Source organism: Neomonachus schauinslandi, chromosome 2, assembly GCF_002201575.2.
Source record: "Neomonachus schauinslandi chromosome 2, ASM220157v2, whole genome shotgun sequence".
NCBI classification, from domain to species: domain Eukaryota; kingdom Metazoa; phylum Chordata; class Mammalia; order Carnivora; family Phocidae; genus Neomonachus; species Neomonachus schauinslandi.
Window position 1 is genome coordinate 134,117,688 of NC_058404.1, and position 21,188 is coordinate 134,138,875.

Here is a 21,188-nt window from a genome sequence, read left to right on the forward strand (position 1 = left end):
TTTCTTTCTTTCTTTCTTTCTTTCTTTCTTTCTTTCTTTCTTTCTTTTTAGAGAGAGAGAGAAGGGGAGGGGCAGAGGGAGAGGGAGAGAGAGAATTTTAAAATCTTAAGCTCAATCTCACAACCCTGAGATCATAATTTGAGCCAAAATCAGGAGTTGGATGCTTAACTGACTGAGCCAGGTGCCCCTGTTTTTCTTTTTCAAGATTGCTTTGGCTATTCAGGGTCTTTTGCAGTTTCATACAAATTTTAGGATTGTTTGTTCCAGTTCTGTGAAAAATGCTATTGGTATTTTGATAGGGATTGCATTAAATCTGTAGATTGCTTTTGGTAATGTGGGCATTTTAACAGTATTTGCTCTTCCAACCCATGTGCATGGAATGTCTTTTTAGTTTCTCTGTGCTGTCTTGAATTTCTGTCATCAATGTTTTATAGTTTTCAGAGTACAGGTCTTTAACCTCTTTGGTTAGACTTTTTCCTAGGTAGTTTATTATTTTTGGTGCAATTGTAAATGGGATTATTTTCTTAATTTCTCTTTCTGCTGCTCGTTGTTAGTGTATGGAAATACAACAGATTTCTGTAGGTTGATTTTTGTATCCTGTGCCTTTACTGAATTCATTTATTACTTCTAGTTTTTTTTGGTGGAGTCTTTCAGGTTTTCTATATATAGTATCTGTCATCTCCAAATAGTGAGTTTTACTTCTTTTTTTACCAGTTTGGATGCCTTTTATTTCTTTTTGTTGTCCGATTGCTGTGGCTAGGACTTCCAGTACTATGTTGAATAAAAGTGGTGAGCATGAACATCCTTGTCTTGTTCCTGACCTTAGGGAAAAGTTCTCAGTTTTTCACCATTGAGGATTATGTTTGCTGTGCGTCTTTTTTTTTTTGTATAGGGCCTTTATTAAGATGAGATATATTCCATCCAAACCTACTGTGTTGAGGGATTTTATCATGAATGGATGTTGTAATTTGTCAAATGCTTTTTCTGTGCCTATTGAAATGATCATATGGTTTTAATCCTTTCTCTTATTGATGTGATGTATTTTGAGATTATTTTCTTATTCTAAAGAATATCCTTTAAAAGTTCGTTCATAAAAGTCTTTGATGATAAAACTTTTTTTTTCCTTTTTGAATGGAGTTCCCTTACTTGACAGATAGTTTTGTTAGATATAGAACTTTAGATTAACATGTTATTTTCTTCCAGCATTTTAAAGATACTATTCTACTGGCTTTTTGTTTACAGTATTTCTGGTGAATAATTAGCTGTCAGTCTAGTAGTCATCTTTGGACATTGTCTGTCCTTTCTCTCTGCTTTCATTTAGGATTTTTTCCCTTGGTCTTTGGTTATTTGCTGTTTCTTTACCATGTAACTTGGTGTGGATTTCTTTTTTCTTTCTTTCTTTCTTTCTTTCTTTCTTTCTTTCTTTCTTTCTTCTTTCTTTCTTTCTTTCTTTCTTTCTTTCTTTCTTCTTTCTTTCTCTCCCTTGGGACTAACTGTGTTTCCCAAATTCCAACCTATCTACAGTTCCTGGAATTTCTCAGTTTTCATTTCTTTGAATATTTTCTCTCTCTTATTCTTTATATTATCTCAATTATAAAACTGTGGTTGAACTTAAAGTAGACATTCATTTATTCAACAAATATTGTTGAACACTTACTATGTGCTGGACACTTTTGTTTCCAGGTATTTATCAGTAAACAAAACTGACTAAAGCCTTGTCATCATGAAATTTACAATAAAAAGTACTGTATTAGAAGGGATTGTGACTAAGGAATAAGAGGGTTGAAGTGCTAGGATGATGAAACCAGAGAGGGAGAGAAACCATAAGAGACTCAATCTCAGGAAACAAACTGAGGGTTGTTGGATTGGAGGGGGATGGGAGGGATGGGGTGGCTGGGTGATAGACACTGGGAAGGGTATGTACTATGGTGAGCACTGTGAACTGTGTAAGACTGATGAATCACAGACCTGTACCCCTGAAGCAAATAATACATTATATGTTATTTAAAAATTTAAGAAAAAAAAAAAGAGGGTTGAAGTGCTAGGATGGGGGCAGAGATTGTCTCTGTTTGTTTTTTTTTAATTTAAACATAAAAAGTTTTGTCAAGTATGCCTCATATGGCATGTTTTCTTGATCTCATATAAACCTGATTGTCCCTTCTTTATCTCCCTTTAATATAGTGTTATGCCCAGAAATGGATTTAATCAAAGCGTCTCAAAGAACAGACTACAGTTTTCCAAAACTCCCCTTAAATAGAATTTTATATTTCTGTTAGTGTTGTTTTTATTACCTCCTTTGTTTAAAGTCATTGTATTTACCAATTTTAAAAGGACTTTGATATTTTTCAGCTATAAAATACAGATGTCAAATTAAATTATCTCCAAGGCCTTTTCCCAGTTTCAAAATGCAGGTAGAGTCAGATCTAGCATTTATGAGGCCAGATTATCATACAGCTTGAGGATGGTATTTTATAAAAACAATAATTTATTTATATTACAAATATCAAATTAGATAGAGTCTTGTAAGGGTTTTGTGCAAATGAGGGGCCCCAAAGATAAACCTTCAATAGCTTAATAAAAATTCTACTGTTGTGACAACATATTTATATATATTGGATTTGCTTATATGTGAAATGTCTCTCCATTTTTTGCTTTGTAAGGAAATATAGATTACAGTAATAAATAGATTTATAAGACAAAATGGATTGTACTGAGATCTGTACACATCATGCTTCAAATATCAGCCTTTGGATATTCTATGTCCCATAGTATTCCATTCACATCTGCTACCAGTGACCAAATAGCCTTTACTCAAATTGTCGGTTTTAAGTTTTTTAATGTGTTTTGGCTCATAATATTTCTTCTTTCTATGCTCATTTATAATGAAAATAAATGTTAGTTACTATTATGCATTAAGTCACTTATTCATATTTCATGTTACCAGAGTTTGAGGGGGACTTTTGAGAGAAAATTAACATTTTCAAACAAAAAGAGTAAAAGAATTTTAAAGTAACAAAACAGCTCAAGACATAACTATAAAAAACTGGATCCAGAACTCTGTAATATATATATTTCTATCCTCATCTTTAAAATTGTCCTCAGAAGTAAGAGTTCTTTTGGAGAGCAAATTTTACATAGAGAAATATGGAGTAATTACTGAAATAAATTATCAAATATTTTGAACATTATATTGAATAGCTTCTGTATTCTTTATAAATGTGATAACACACAGGCTGGAATCTCTAAATATTCAGATCCTTACTCAGCATAAAAATGATACTTATGAGTCATCATTTAAAGCAAATAAATCCTTTTACAAAAATAATTTTAGCCATTCTTTGAAAAAATATGTTCTCAACACATAATCATAAAAATCTAGTTAATATTTGATGTATTTTTAAAAAATATGATCACTGTGGAAATCTGATAATTCAAAAATTCTTTTAAAATATATCACTTTATTGTCTATTTAAAATATTAATAAAATTAATTATCTTATGTGTGAATATGTTGATCTGATAAACTAGGAATAGAGTTTCAGAGACATTCTTTAGGGCCCATGACAAGCATACTATCAATTTTATGGTCAGATGAAAGCAATTTCTACCACATGAATTCCAAACTTGCTCTTTTCCCTACTGGAATCATTGGAACAAGCACTGGACTTCGAGCCAGAAGATATGACTTCTAATTGTGGCTTATATTTGGTTAATTATGATTATAAAGAAAAATCATGTGGTTAACTAAGAATAATTGAATATAGTTGTTCATATTGAGATCCTCTGAACATCTGGAAAAGAAGCACTTTCTACTTAAATATAACTATTCATGTTTACAGGAACAAAGAACTTGAAATGGATCGGTTAAAATAAAGGCACACACTTTTAAAGATGACTATACCACATATTGGCAGTTAGAACATTCAACTACTACATTGACAATAATAAAGATTCTTGTTTTCCCTCTTTTTGTAAACCATTATATCTAGGACCATAGTAGTGTTTCATCTAAAAAGCATTCTGGAAGCACACTGAATGCTTCTATAGACTTTAATTATAATTTGTAAAAAGAAACATTTTGACAGTTCTTGTTTAACAACTTCCAGAATATTTGACTCTCCTTAAACTTCATTGTAAAAATACCATGGAATTATCTTGGGAATGCTATTTTACAAGCAATTAATTTTTTACTGAATAACTTTGTAACTCTAGCTAAATGTAACTAGAATATAATAGTGTGTTGGGAGTATTTTCCAACTTTGCTAAATGACTCCTTTATGGAAAATCTGACAGCTTCTTTGCCCTAATTTTTAGTTTGACATCAGGTCTTCAGAATTTGAAGGAAGGATGACCAGTGATTAAATGATGGTTTGGTAGGGCATGATAACCTAACTGTATTAGAGAGTAAACCTCTTTTCATAGTTTATAGTGTAAGCATGGAGATTTATTTAACCTTAATTAGTGTTTTCTATTTAAATATCTCTAAGTAGTTATAGTTTACCTATGTCCATAGTACTAACATAAGTTTTTGTCTAAGAATAACCTTTAATTCTGACCTTTTGTTATCTTCGTTTCTTTATTTCTAATGAGTCTAACTTACTACTATATTCTCAAGCACGTTGTAACTTAGATGAACTTTTATTGAAACATGTTCTTGTTTAATTGTTCCTACTGTTTTGTAAAGGAATATTCTTCAGTTTTTCCCACCCACCCTTCATTTTTTAATATTACACAATCATATATTTTTTAACCTAATAACTAAGAGGCTGTGTAATAATTTAAATTTTATTCAGCAAGATTATAAGGGAGATAGAAGAGGATTTGCAAATTAGCTTGATGTTATCCTTGTTCAATCTTTTATCTACTTGTATTATATATTTATTTTGTTAAATATAGTTAATTTTGTCTTTTGTCAGGACTACTGATCTTTTTAGTCCAATCCTACTGAATAGCTAGGGGTAAAGATTTTACAGATCTCAATTGAGTAATACTATGGTTAGATCCCTGAACTGTTACAAATTACAGTAGCAGAAATGAATTAATTAACACTAAAGGATAGAGTTGTAGAAAAATAAACAATGTAAGAGAGAGCACCGCCTGTGTTATTGTATTTAAGAATAATTTCTAAGGCGTCTATCATTCATTGACACACGGCAAGGAAATCTGTTTGAAATCAACTTCTTCCAGTTGTTTTTTCATTCTCAAGGCTCTGACCTATCAGATATTAATGATAAATGAAAAAATCTCAATCAGGAGTATATCTGTCAAAAATCCTCTGTCAAAGATGCTCAATTTTGGCAGTATCAATTTTCATAGAGAAGTAATACTTTCCTGTAGAATTCCCCATGCTAACTGTACTTTTGAAATACATACACTTGGATGGAAATCTGTTGTATTAAGTTGAACAACCTATATTTATCCTCATACCTCATTGAAAGCAATATTCAGGAATGCAGGGCATTACTAACAGAAGTAACAAAAATAGGTATGAAATTGTGACTACTTTGATTAACTAGAATTTTTTAAAGTCTTCAATGAAGAATAATGAGTTATTTTATTATCAAAAATTATCCTGATCCCATATTTAATGCATTAGTAACATGAACAGATGAAGTTTCCTAGAGAAAGGGAGAAAAAAATTTTAAAAAGAATTTTAAAAAATGTAAATGAATCTTATAAGGTATTTGTCATTTTTAGAAAATAAATGATTGAGGTAATTTCAGGATAAAACTATTATTTTGTGTCATATTTTTTCTCATTTAAATCACATGGTTATATAGAAGCTTATCTCAATATAAGAAATTCTTCTGCTGTTATTTAAATACCTTTTTATCTTTACAACTCAAGGACTATTTCATGATATCCTATTTTGTTAAGTAATGTTAATTCCCCAAAAGTGCATTTATGCCACAAGTGAATTTAAAATTCCAAGAGGATTCACTGCCTGACAATTCTGGTTTTATATTTTCATCCTTTTTTGCTTATTAAACTCCAATTATGTTGGTGATTGCTCAGGATTTGGAGAAGCAGTTAGTCTCCCAACTAGTGAAAGGCAAGACCTAGTAGATCTGCACTTTTTTTTGCCCTTAACTCTTCAATTCTCAGATATTGACCAGTGGAACAAAGTAATTGAGCAACTAGGAACACCATGTCCGGAATTCATGAAGAAATTGCAACCTACAGTAAGAAACTATGTGGAGAATCGGCCCAAGTATGCAGGACTCACCTTCCCCAAGCTCTTTCCAGATTCCCTCTTCCCAGCGGACTCTGAGCACAATAAACTCAAAGGTATGCCCATCAGGGACAATTTCAGAACCACTGTGTGGGTGATGGACTAAACAATGATAGAGTCAACTGATAGAGACACCTCTCTTTAACTTGAACTATCAATTTAAGGAGTAGTTTTTAAAGACTTTATTATTATTATTATTATTATTATTTTACTAAGAACATGTGGTCAAGGATTTTAGAATTGTGTGGATATTCAGAGGGAAAGATAATAATAAAAGATGTGACAGTGGTATGGGTTAACCTTGTCATGAGGCTTATTTGGAATCTCAAAATTCTTTTGCAGTATAACTCTAAAAGACCAATGTGATACACATTGAAGTCATTGTTCCAATTCTTTTTATTACCTGGAGAATATTTTCAACACAGTTTTTTTGTTGTAAAATCTTGGAGATGCAGGTGTTTGAGTTTTCTTTTATTTGTATTTTATGGAATGTTCAACCACCATTTTTTCATTTTAGAGTGACAGATGAGATTTACTTACACATTTTATATTCAATAGAAATACTTTTATTAATAAGTAATTCTTTCTACTACTATGTCTGTAGTTAAGAACTTCAGTAACAAATCTTAGTTTCTTCACCTACAAAACTTGGCTAATAATGCCTTAGTCATAGGATTAGAGACAAGGGATAAATTTGGCAATGTTTAAATATATACTATAAATAATATTCTATTTCTTATTTTAATTTAGACTTTAGAGAATATTTAGAGAAACTGATTTTGAAACAAATTTAATGTTTTTCCTTGATTGGACTCAAATGCTGTTCCTCAAAATCTGTGTAAACCTGGACAAATTATCTAATCTATCTATACCTCCTTTCACAAATGAAAGGAGAAAGTGTCTACCTTAGGATCATTGGGAGGATTAACTGAGGAAATATTTTGTCAAGCACTTAGAACAATGCCTGACTCACAGTAAATACTCAGTTGCTGTTAGACATTTTAAAAAAATGTAATAATTATTATTTAAAATGTAACTATATTTATCAAAAGGGAAAAAGGACATATGCTTTTGAAATTTTACCCCAAATGTTCAGTGGGTGATTAACTACAGACTTAACTTATGGACATAACTTATAGCTAATACAGACTTAAATGAGACAGAGAAACTAAAATGTGGTTCTATCTCCCAGGGTCTTATCATCCCCAGACTTCCATCTCGTGGGTTTTAAGTGTGCAGCATTGTTACTGTGTTCACAACAGTTTTATTGCAGAGTTGGGTTTCTTCCTTCAGTTGACTCCACAGTCAATGGCAACAGACTAAATGATTACCAAATCTGTTGCTTTTAAGATCAACAATGCCTAGGGAGGGAGGAGCAAGATGGCGGAGGAGTAGGAGACCTAAATTTCATCTGGTTCCAGGAATTCAGCTAGATAGGGATCAAACCATTCTGAACACCTACAAACTCAAAAGTAGATCAAAGAAAAGAATAGCAGGAACTCTCTGAACAGAAAATCGACCACTTTCTGGAAGGTAGGACATGCGGAGAAGTGAATCCGAGGCAATATTCGGGAAGATAGACCGCGGGGGAGGGAGCCCCTGTCAGCCGCTACCGACAAGTGATAGAGCAGCAGAGCACAAAATTGGAACTTCTAGAAGTCTACTCTGCTAAGGGACGTCACTCCAATGGCTAAGCAGGGGGTGGAACCTTCGCTGGGACAGTGTGGTCTCAGGACCCTCGGGGTCACAGGAAGACCAGGGGTGCCTGAGTGCAGCAGAGCTCCCAGGTATCAGAGTGGGGAAGCCGGCTGCAGAAACAGAGCTGAGGAGTGGGCTCTGAGCTTGGGGTTGCCATAAACCGTGATCCGCGGCACAGTCGGGCCACTGCTCTTCCAGCAGGGACCCAACAAGTGGCAGATCCGGGGAGACTGCCCTTCCTCCCCCTGGGAGGAGTGGTGCGGGAGTGCACTGCAGGGATCTACTGGGTTTGGAGACTCCACACGGGGTGATGTGCCAGAGATAGAAATGCTCAGTCACAGGCTGGGTGAACATGGAGTGTGGCCAGAGACTGGGGAGATGGGAGTGATTGACTGCTTTTCTCTGGGGGCTCACTGAGGAGCAGGGCCCCAAGTTCTCGGCTCCTCTGAGGCCAAGATTGGGAGGCCGCCATTTTCACTTTCGTCCTCCAAAGCCGTAGGGAAAGCTCGCAGGGAACAAAAGCTCGGGAGAGCAAACCCAAGCAGATTACTTAGCCTGCACCCGGCAAGGGCAAGGCAATTCTGCCTCTGGCAAAGACATTTGGGAACCACGGCAACAGGCCCCTCCCCCAGAAGATCAGCAAGAACAGCCAGCCAAGACCAAGTTTACCGATCAATGAGAATGGCAGAACTCCAGCACTAGGGGAATACTGCACATAGAATTCGTGGCTTTTTTCTCCTGATACTTTAGACTTCCAAAGTTAATTTTTTTAATTTTCTTTTTTTTTTGAATTTTTCTTTTTCCCTTTTTCAACCAACATCTTATCAATCCCTTTTTAAAAAATCTTTTTATTTTTCATTTTTAGAGTCATGTTCTATCCCTTCATAGTAGTTACCCTTATTTTTGGTATATATATATATAAATTGTTCTCTCTTTAAAATTTTGGGATACAGTTTCTTCTAACAGACCAAAATATACCCTAAATCTCTAGTGTATGGTTTTGTTCTAGTCTCTTGCCTGATCACATTCTCTCCTTTTTTTTTTTTTTTTAAATCCTCTTCTTTCTTTTTTCAACCAACTTCTTATCTTATCAATTACTTTTATAATTTTCATTTTTACACTCATATTCCATCCTTTCATCAAGTTTACCCTTATTTTTGTACATATATAGGCTTTTCTTTCTTTAAAATTTTGGGAGGCACTTTCTTTTTTTTTTTTTTTTAAAGATTTTATTTATTTATTTGAGAGAGAGAGCACATGAGAGGGGGGAGGGTCAGAGGGAGAAGCAGACTCCCTGCCGAGCAGGAAGCCTGATGGGGGGCTCGATCCAGGGACTCCAGGATCATGACCTGAGCCGAAGGCAGTCGCTTAACCAACTGAGCCACCCAGGTGCCCATGGGAGGCACTTTTTTCTAACGCCCAAAATCTAGTGTGTGGCACTGATCTATGCACCAACCTGATCATATTTGATCATATTCTGTTTTGTTTGTTTGTTTGTTTGTGTTTTTTTTTAAATCTTTTTCTTTTCCTTTTTTTTTTTCCTTTTTCTTTCTTTCCCATTCTTTTCCCCTGGTTTCAGGTCTCTTCTGATTTGTTTAGTTTATATTTTTCTGGGGTCGTTTTTACCTTGTTAGATTTTGTTCTCTCATTCATCTATTCTCCTCTGGACAAAATGACAAGATGGAAAAAATCACCTCAAAAAAAGAACAAGAGGCAGTACCGACTGCCAGGGATGTATTCAATACGGACATTCGTAAGATGTTGGAACTAGAGTTCAAAATGACGATTTTAAAGATACTAGCTGGGCTTGAAAAAAGCATGGAAGTTACTAGAGAAACCCTTTCTGGAGAAATAAAAGAACTAAAATCTAACCAAGTTGAAATCAAAAAGGCTATTAATGATGTGCAATCAAAAATGGAGGCTCTAACTTCTAGGATAAATGAGGCAGAAGAGAGAATTAGTGATATAGAAGACCAAATGATGGAAAATAAAGAAGCTGAGAAAAAGAGAGATAAACAACTACTGGATCACGAGGACAGAATTCAAGAGATAAGCGATACCATAAGATGAAACAATATTAGAATAATTGGGATCCCAGAAGAAGAAGAAAGAGAGAGAGGGGCAGAAGGTATATTGGAGCAAATTATAGCAGAGAACTTCCCTAATTTGGGGAAGGAAACAGGCATCAAAACCCAGGAGGCACAGAGAACCCCCCTCAAAATCAATAAAAATAGGTCAACACCCTGACATCTAATAGTGAAACTTACGAGTCTCAGAGACAAAGAGAAAATCCTGAAAGCAGCTCAGGACAAGATATCTGTAACCTACAATAGTAGAAACATTAGATTGGCAACAGCCCTATCCACAGAGACCTGGCAGGCCAGAAAGGACTGGCAGGATATATTCAGAGCATTAATGAGAAAAATATGCAGCCAAGAATACTATATCCAGCTAGGCTGTCACTGAAAATAGAAGGAGAGATAAAAAGCTTCCAGGACAAACAAAAACTAAAGGAATTTGCAAACACAAAACCAGCCCTACAAGAAATCTTGAAAGGGGTCCTCTAAGCAAAGAGAGAGCCTAAAACCAACACAGACCAGAAAGGAACACAGACAATATACAGTAACAGTCACCTTACAGGCAATACAGTGGCACTAAATTCATATCTTTCAATAGTTATCCTGAATGTAAATGGGCTATATGCCCCAATCAAAAGACGCAGGGTATCAGATTGGATAAAAAAACAAGACCCATTGATATGCTGTCTGCAAGAGACTCATTTTAGACCCAAAGACACCCCCAGATTGAAAGTGAGGGGGTGGAAAACCATTTACCATGCTAACGGACACCAAAAGAAAGCTGGGATGGCAATCCTTATATCAGACAAATTAGATTTCAAACCAAAGACTATAATAATAGATGAGGAAGGACACTATATCCTACTTAAAGGGTCTATCCAACAAGAAGATCTAACAATTGTAAATATCTATGCCCCTAATGGGCCCGGCCAATTATATAAGCCAGTTAATAACAAAAGCAAAAAAACACATCGACAACAATATAATAATAGTAGGGGATTTTAACACCGCCCTCACTGAAATGGACAGATCATCTAAGCAAAAGATCAACAAGGAAATAAAGACTTTAAATGACACACTGGACCAAATGGACTTCACAGATATATTCAGAACATTCCATCCCAAAGCAACAGAATACACATTCTTCTCTAGTGCCCATGGAATATACTCCAGAATAGATCACATCCTAGGTCACAAATCAGGTCTCACCTGGTACCAAAAGATTGGGATCATTCCCTGCATATTTTCAGACCATAATGCTTTGAAACTAGAACTCAGTCACAAGAGGAAAGTCGGAAAGAACTCAAATACATGGAGGCTAAAGAGCATCCTACTAAAGAACGAATGGGTCAACCAGGAAATTAAAGAAGAATTTAAAAAATTCATGGAAACCAATGAAAATGAAAACACAACTGTTCAAAATCTTTGGCATGAAGCAAAGGCAGTCCTAAGAGGAAAGTATATAGCAAAGAAGCCTTTCTCAAGAAACAAGAAAGTTCTCAAATACACAACCTACGGGCACCTGGGTGGCTCAGTCACTAAGCGTCTGCCTTCCGCTCAGATAATGATCCCAGAGTCCTGGGATCGAGCCCCACGTCGGGCTCTCTGCTCAGCGGAAAGCCTGCTTCTCCCTCTCCCACTCCCCCTGCTTGTGTTCCCTCTCTCACTGTGTCTCTCTCTGTGAAATAAATCAATAAAATCTTTAAAGAAAAAAAATACACAACCTAACCCTACACCTAAAGGAGCTGGAGAAAGAACAGCAAATAAAGCCTAAACCCAGCAGGAGAAGAGAAGTAATAAAGATCAGAGCAGAAATCAGTAAAATAGAAACCAAAAGAACAGTAGAACAGATCAATGAAACTAGGGCCTGGTTCTTTGAAAGAATTAATAAGATTGATAAACCCCTGGCCAGACTTATCAAAAAGAAAAGAGAAAGGACCCAAATAAATAAAATCATGAATGAAAGAAGAGAGATCACAACCAGCACCAAAGAAATACAAACAACTATAAGAACATATTATGAGCAACACTATGCCAGCAAATTAGATAACCTGGAAGAAATGGATGCATTCCTAGAGATGTATCAACTACCAAAACTGAACCAGGAAGAAATAGAAAACCTGAACAGACCTATAACCACTAAGGAAATTGAGGCAGTTATCAAAAATCTCCCAAAAAACAAAACCCCATGGCCAGATGGCTTCTCAGGGGAATTCTACCAAACATTTAAAGAAGAATTAATACCTATTCTTTTGAAACTGTTCCAAAAAATAGAAATGGAAGGAAAACTTCCAAATTCGTTTTATGAGGCCACCTTTACCTTGATTCCCAAAACCAGACAAAGACCCCATCAAAAAGGAGAATTACAGACTAATATTCTTGATGAACATGGATGCAAAAATTCTCACCAAAATACTAGCCAATAGGATCCAATAGTACATTAAAAGGATTATTCACCATGACCAAGTGGGATTTATCCCTGGGCTCCAGTGTTCAACAGCCGCAAATCAATCAATGTGATACAATACATTAACAAAAGAAAGAACAGGAACCATATGATCCTCTCAAAAGATGCAGAAAAAGCATTTGACAAAGTACAGCATCCTTTCTTTCTTTTTTTTTAAAAGATTTTATTTATTTATTTGACAGAGAGAGAGACAACGAGAGAGAGAACACAAGCAGGGGGAGTGGGAGAGGGAGAAGCAGGCTTCCCGCTGAGCAGGGAGCCCGATGCGGGGCTCGATCTCAGGACCGTGGGATCATGACCTGAGCCGAAGGCAGACGCTTAACGACTGAGCCACCCAGGCGCCCCTACAGCATCCTTTCTTGATCAAAACTCTTCAGAGCATAGAGATACAGGGTACATACCTCAATATCATAAAAGCCATCTATGAAAAACCCACAGTGAATATCATTCTGAATGGGGAAAAATTGAGAGCTTTCCCCCTAAGGTCAGAAACACGGCAGGGATGTCCTCTATCAGCACTGCTATTCAACATAGTATTAGAAGTCCTAGCCACAGCAATCAGACAACAAAAAGAAATAAAAGGCATCCAAATCGGCAAAGAAGAAGTCAAACTCTCACTCTTTGCAGATGATATGATACTTTATGTGGAAAACCCAAAAGACTCCACCCCAAAACTGCTAGAACTCATATAGGAATTCAGTAAAGTGGCAGGATATAAAATCAATGCACAGAAATCAGTGGCATTCCTATACACCAACAACAAGGCAGAAGAAAGAGAAATTAAGGATTCGATCCCATTTACAATTGCACCCAAAACCATAAGATACCTAGGAATAAATCTAACCAAAGAGGCAAAGAATCTGTACTCAGAAAACTGTAAAATACTCATGAAAGAAATTGAGGAAGACACAGAGAAATGGAAAAACGTTCCATGCTCATGGATTGGAAGAACAAATATTGTGAAGATGTCAATGCTACCTAGAGCAATCTACACATTTGATGCAATCCCTATCAAAATACCATCCACTTTTTTCAAAGAAATGGAACAAATAATCCTAAAATTTGTATGGAACCAGAAAAGACCCCAAATAGCCAGAGGAATGTTGAAAAAGAAAAGCAAAGCTGGTGGCATCACAATTCCGGACTTCAAGCTCTATTACAAAGCTGTAATCACCAAGACAGTATGGTACTGGCACAAAAACAGACACATAGATCAGTGGAACAGAATAGAGAGCCCAGAAATGGACCCTCAACTCTATGGTCAACTAATCTTCGACAAAGCAGGAAAGAATGTCCAATGGAAAAAAGACAGTCTCTTCAACAAATGGTGTTGGGAGAATGGGACAGCCACATGGAGAAGAATGAAACTGGACCATTTCCTTACACCACACACAAAAGTAGACTCAAAATGGTTGAAAGACCTAAATGTGAGGCAGGAGTCCATCAGAACCCTAAAGGAGAACACAGGCAGCAACCTCTTTGACCTCAGCCGCAGCAACTTCTTCCTAGAAACATCGCCAAAGGCAAGGGAAGCAAGGGCAAAAATGAACTATTGGGACTTCATCAAGATAAAAAGCTTTTGCACAGCAAAAGAAACAGTCAACAAAACCAAAAGACAACTGACAGAATGGGAGAAGATATTTGCAAATGACATGTCAGATAAAGGGCTAGTATCCAAAATCTATAAAGAACTTATCAAACTCAACACCCAAAGAACAAATGATCCAATCAAGAAATGGGCAGAAGACATGAACAGACGTTTTTCCAAAGAAGACATCCAAATTGGAGCACCTGGGTGGCTCAGTCATTGGGTGTCTGCCTTTGGCTCAGGTCATGATCCCAGCGTCCTGGGATCGAGCCCCATATCGGGCTCTCTGCTCCGCGGGAACCCTGCTTCTCCCTCTCCCACTCCCCCTGCTTGTGTTCCCTCTCTCGCTGTGTCTCTCTCTGTCAAGTAAATAAATAAAATCTTAAAAAAACAAAAAAACAAGCCAGTGGAGTGAGCATCATTATTAAAAAAAAAAAAAAAGAAGAAGAAGAAGACATCCAAATGGCTAACAGACACATGAAGAAGTGCTCAACATCACTCAGCATCAGGGAAATCCAAATCAAAACCTCAATGAGATACCACCTCACACCAGTCAGAATGGCTAAATTTAACAAGTCAGGAAACAACAGATGTTGGCAGGGATGCGGAGAAAGGGGAACCCTCCTACACTGTTGTTGGGAATGGAAGCTGGTGCAGCCACTCTGGAAAACAGTATGGAAGTTCCTCAAAAAGTTGAAAATAGAGCTACCCTATGATCCAGCAATTGCACTACTGGGTGTTTACCCCAAAGATGCAAATGTAGGGATCCGAAGGGGTACGTGCACCCCAGTGTTTATAGCAGCAATGTCCACAATAGCCAAACTATGGAAAGAGCCAAGATGTCCACCGACAGATGAATGGATAAAGAAGAAGTGGTGTATATATATACAATGGAATATTATGCAGCCATCAAAAGGAATGGAATCTTGCCATTTCAAATGACATGGATGGAACTGGAGGGTATTATACTGAGCGAAATAAGTCAATCAGAGAAAGACATGTATCATATGATCTCAGTGATATGAGGAATTCTTAATCTCAGGATACAAACTGAGGGTTGCTGGAGTGGTTGGGGGTGGGAGGCATGGGGTGACTGGGTGATAGACATTGGGAAGGGTATGTGCTATGGTGAGCTCTGTGAATTGTGTAAGTCTGTTGAATCACAGACCTATACCTCTGAAACAAATAATACATTATATGTTAAAAAAAAAAAAGAAGATAGCAGGAAGGGAAAAATGAAGGGGGTGGAAATCGGAGGGGGAGATGAACCATGAGAGACTATGGACTCTGAGAAACAAACTGAGGGTTCTAGAGGGGGGGGGATGGGTTAGCCTGGTGATGGGTATTAAAGAGGGCATGTACTGCATGGAGCACTTGGTGTTGTACGCAAACGATGAATCATGGAACACTACATCAAAAACTAATTATGTAATGTATGGTGATTAACATAACAATAAAAAATGCTTTGACAGAGGGGGAAAAAAAAAAGATCAACACTGCCTATACACGGATTGAAGAAGAGTTAATACTCCAAATAGAGATTTGAAAAACTTAATGTCTTTATGATGCTAATTGACATGTCAGGCAAAAGTAATCCCTTTATATGAAGACACCTGTAGTGTAACAACATGGGGATGATAAAAGCCCTGATCAAATTATTTGAGATAATGACAGCACTTGTAGAAAAACTATTAAATAAAACACCACTCTTCATAATTCCCACTCTCATGGTTTTATTTATTTTTTTAATCCATTTTCAGTCTCTGATTTTATTATTTTTACAAATGATACACTAGTTTATATATTTATAACTAAGATAATTTTAATATAAAAACTGGTAAATTATAAAGAATTATATGAATAATCAGAGGGAAGAATTTATTTTTACTTAAAAAGAGCATAAGACGTTTACTTGCAAATAAAAGAATGAGACAGGAGGAATTGAAACCTTTTCTTCCTCTTCATTTTGTTCCCTTCAAATAGTATTGGTCATTGTTTCTTAGAGAGAAACAATGTAGAGAGTAACAATTCCATTACTGTAGTCCATTCCCCTATTGATGAGGAGCCCATTCCAACCCCTACACTTTGTAGGAGCAGAAAAATGGGGGGTTTGATGGGAGTGTGGGAGGTGGGTGTGTGTGTCTCTCTGTATAAAATCAGTTACAAATCAAAGAGATCTCTGAATCAATGAAATGAATAAATATAGCCCTGTTGGGCCATTAAGGGGAGTTGTGGAACAAATAGATTATTTTCCCCATAAAATTTTCAGATCAGGTTGGAACTGTATTTTCTGTAAAATTTTATGTTTTTAGAGATTGAAAACTGAGTGTCTTTTCGCATTGTCATGAAATAATTATACTTACTGATTTTCACCATTTAATTTTTGTTTTTGGCATCTCTGGCACCTCACACTGTGCCTGGCACAGAGTAGACATTTAGTATTTTAAAAACTGAACGAGATCACCCATATCAATATGGTTGCTGAGATGTATGGATTCTTTCAAATCTGGCCCCTCCTCTCTATCCTTGAAGCTTTTGCTCCTGTTAAAGACTTCATCATCTCTCCCTTCCTCAAAAAATCACCCCTGATCTCCTTGCCTCTCTCTAGACACTGCTTTATCCTTTTTTTCCATCTCAGAAAAGCTTTTAAAATGAGCAATCTACATCCACTTTATCTGCTTCTTTTTAAAAAACTTCATTCTTTCACATTTATTTTTATTTATTTATTTATCTATTTATTTATTTATTTATTAAAGATTTATTTATTTATTTGAGAGAGTGAGAATGAGAGAGAGAGAGTACATGAGAAGGGGGAGGGTTAGAGGGAGAAGCAGGCTCCTCGCTGAGCAGGGAGCCCGATGCGGGACTCGATCCAGGGACTCCAGGATCATGACCTGAGCTGAAGTCAGTTGCTTAACCAACTGAGCCACCCAGGCGCCCCTCTTTCACATTTATTTTTAATTACATGAGATATATATATTCTCCCCTCCTCAGAGGTAACTATTATTTTCAGTTGATTATTCATGCAGACCTTTTCTATACACTTATATACATTAATAAGAAGAGAGGGAAATTTTACTGGGAAGGGGCAGATGTACACAAATTGTATCATGATCTATGGATTATTCTTGCAACTTCATTTTGTTGCTTAACAACATGTCCATGTGATCTACCTCATTCTTTTAAACTGCCAACTACGATTCCAAGGTACATTTGTACCATAGCTCATTTTTTTGCTTTCTAGATAGAAATTTAGACTGTTTAAAAAATTTTTTTATTCCATAACCAATGCTTCAGTGAACATCCTTTCTGTATTTTTTTCATGAACATGTACAATTGTTTCTCTAGGCTATATACCTAAAAGTGGAACTGATGGATCATAAGGTATTCACATTTAAAATTTTAATGTCCAAATTTGCCTTGTAAAAATATTTATCAATGTACACTCCCACCAACATGAATGAACTCACCTGGTGTTAGTAAATATTATACCATCTTTTATTTTTTTCAATCGGATGAATAAAAAATATTTCCTTGTTTCATTTTACATTTCCCTAGGCACTTGGTAAAGTTGCTCGATGTTTGGAAGGAAGGTACTAGTTTATCTTTGTTCTCTTAATTTCCTCCCCCTTCAACAAAATTTCCTGCCAAAGTCAAAATTTTACTAATTATTTCTCTCACTCATTGTTTCAGCCAGCCAAGCCAGGGACTTACTGTCAAAGATGCTAGTGATTGACCCAGCAAAAAGGATATCTGTGGATGACGCCTTACAGCATCCTTACATCAATGTGTGGTACGACCCTGCCGAAGTGGAGGCGGTAAGGCATAGGCTTATTTACTTTCCTTCCACAGACAAATCAGAGTAACTGGGTGCTCAGTGGTGAAAACTGCAAGAGAATTAGAAAGGACTTCATACGATTCCTAAGTCACAAAATTATTACCTTCCCCTCTAAGAGTTATTTTCGTCCACCTATATTTTATATGCTTTTCTTTTTCAGGAGTTTCCATGAGAGATGATGATTTAGTCCAAAAAGCTTTAGCCGTCCATGAAACACATCCATGTGTTTTTGTTAAATTGTTAACATCTCCAGTGTCTCCTTTTTTTATGTTTAATTCCCAGCCTCTCCTGATGCAAACTAAGTAGCAGAAATCATAATAGAGAATAAGTTGCTTTGCGTCTCTTTCCTTGATAAGATGCCTGTCATTAGTCAAGTGTGGGCACTACAAACATTTCGCAGATAGAGCTTTTACCAGGCCATTGGTGACTTCGGGAAACCTTACACGGATTAGATGAGAAAAATTAGGTAGTCCAATGCAGAGTATTTCAGATTTATTCTAAATTCACTGCCATAGTAAGATGAGCCTCCATATTGTAAATCTAGGCAGAGTTTAGGAATCTTCCCAGAAGCATCACTTTTTTTTCTTCTCTTTCCAACCACTCAATATCTTCTGTCCAATCTCTTTCTTATGTCTTTGCCTTTCTCCTTTTCTGTGTGGAGCCAAGGCAAAGGGTTATTGTTGTTGCGCATGTGTGTTCTATAGGCCTCCTGATGGGAATGTCCTTTTGTCCCTCTTTTAAATGTTACCATCAGCAATGTTATCTTCACCCCAAAGCATCAAAATCTCCTCAAATTCTTAGAATGACTCTGCTAAATGATTTTTTTAACATAAATAACTTCAAATTACTTTGGTTGAATTGGTTTTTAACATTCTATTTGAAATACTCTCTTCACTTGTTTTCTCATATCTTTCTCTGTACCCCAAAGTATTCTTGCTTGAGCATAGTTTTGCTTTGTTTCAGCTTCCTTTTGTTTCATTGTGTGCCTGCCCATGTCAAGATGCAAAATTCAAACTGACATAATTCTTATCCTTTCATCCTTCATTGGAGAAGTAAGAGCTGACAGATGGGAGAGAGGATTAGGGAGAACTTTATAAATATAATATTCAAAAAACTACTTTCCATAGTAGCCCAATCCTTACCCATTCAAAAATTTTGGAGAAAACACTTCAGTGATAATTGAGTCTCTCAAGTGTGGAAATTGGGGTGTAATAGTCCTTGGTGACATTTTATTAAGATCTGCTCTCTTAGGCAGTGTTACAATGATGTTGAAATTTCACTTTGCTTATAATTTTTAGTCACTTGATTCAATTCTTACAAGACAAAACTCTAATATTTTTAAGGGTAAAAGATAGAATCATCTTTAGTCTCTCACTCTTGGGAAATAATTTCAAAGATGTTCTTGGGGTGGAATGAGGTAGTGAAATGTAAGAGAAAGTATGATGTATATGTATGTGAAAGGTAAGTATAAACATTTTTTTGGATGATTTTCAAGAAAGTAGGTTATGTTGATAAAAATTTTAGACAAACAAATTATTTGAAACTGTTGCTTCTCATTTATTTTGATCATTCAAATCATGTGGTGTATTTATTTTTTCTTACATCTAATGTAATCTGTGTAATTTGTTTTTAATGGATGGTGGCCCAGAGTTTAATTGGAGTCATAAAGTCTGCATTTGTAATTCACTTGTGATTATGTTGCCTATAAAAGAGGCAGTTGTTTAGAATCTATAACAACATATTAATGAATAGCATCAGTGAGTTTTTAAATATAACATTTTATGAAAAATTTCTTTGAAGGATAAGAAGATAAGATTTAGGGTGCTAAAATGGCTAGGATCTTTTTCTCCCTCATTTCAATATTGTCATCCTGGGGAATGGATAGTAACAACATAAGATGTGAATTGTAGGGGAAGGATTTGATAGAGCCCGAAGGTTTAGGAAAAGGGATCAGTTAATGCACAGAAGAACAAGCAGGTATTTAACATTTAGACTGGGATCATTGGTTATACAAGGGTAAACTTGTTTTACATTTAGACACGTTGCAGTGAGTAGGTCGGAATCCTGACCCCAGGGCAAGGATAATTCATTACTCTATAAAATGTATAATACAAGTCACAACTAGGAAGAGACAGATCCTAAAGATGGTAGAAGCAGTGGTCAACTATGCCTTCTGCAATACCCTTAGAAATAGTGCCTTTGTTATTGCATGTGAACATACATTTAAAGTAAAATGACCTTTCTTTATGAATGCATGGCAAAGCTATAATTTCAAAGATCTATTTTCTGCCAAGACTGCCAAGACTATTTTGCAAATAAACTCTGGTGTGTTCTATAATCTAAACAAATGGAAGTATCAAATAATCAGAATTTCCATGATTAGAGTCATCCAGGATATCCAGGCTCAAGCAGCCTTCAAGTAACTCACAAGATGTTATAGAGGGAAGGAAATTCAAAGATGAGAGGAAAGAAAAATATGTTTCATTGAAAGAAAATAGAGGCAAGTGGAGAAGGGTAAAGGAGAAACTGCAAGAGAATGTGATGTCTTCAGGAAAAGTCGGAAGGAGAGGAGAGAAATGCTATGTGTACTAATCTATTCATCATACTACAAGCTGTCTTATCACCTGTTTCCAAAAGTGACAAAGTACTAAAATGAAAAGGGAAGAGCTTATGAATGCTGTCATAACTCTAAGAGGGAAAATTATTCATGCAACCATGAAGTTGAGAAATTTAAAAATTGAATGTCAAGGTTAATGATGATCTGTGTAATAGCGCATAAAGAGTTTTAAAGTTACAAATGCTCAAATTATTAGCTACTTCTTATTCAAATAATGTTCAGAGTAACAAAAGAATGGGCCCCAAACAGAGTGCAGAGGCCACATTTAGTGTCAATGCTTTTTCATGAAATAGTTGGAAGGCATTCTAACTCTGGTTCTGTATTCACCAAGAGGGCAAAAACTTTATATACAAATGCAATTTATTCAGTTGAATGCATCTTCACAGGTATGAAAAATGGCGTAGGTTTAAGTTTCTGCTCTCCCACTTACTAGGTGGCCTTGGTCAAGGTTTTTAACCTTTCTGCAACTCAGTTTTCTTAACTAAGAATAGGGAACATGCATACTTACTATAGTGTACCTCTGAGAATATAAAGAGTTAATGTACATGAAGTGCTCAGTACAGTACTTCAGCCAGTAAGGATCATATAAATTCTTCTTCTCCGTCATTGTCGTCGTCGTCTTCTTCTTCTTCTTCTTCTTCTTCTTCTTCTTCTTCTTCTTCTTCTTCTTC

The 21,188-nt window shown here is 36.0% G+C and overlaps 1 protein-coding gene across 3 annotated transcripts in view; it reads left to right on the forward strand.

Annotated features, from left to right (window-relative positions):
* The window catches only part of MAPK10 (mitogen-activated protein kinase 10), a 324,165-nt gene that overhangs the window by 260,606 nt on the left and 42,371 nt on the right, over positions 1 to 21,188 (forward strand). For 2 of the 3 annotated variants that reach the window (XM_044912681.1, XM_044912680.1), the window contains 2 exons: positions 6,105 to 6,287; positions 17,756 to 17,880. In XM_044912681.1, coding sequence (XP_044768616.1) covers positions 6,105 to 6,287; positions 17,756 to 17,880 — 308 coding nt within the window. The remainder of the gene's footprint in view (positions 1 to 6,104; positions 6,288 to 17,755; positions 17,881 to 21,188) is intronic. The other variant, XM_044912682.1, reaches the window with a different exon arrangement.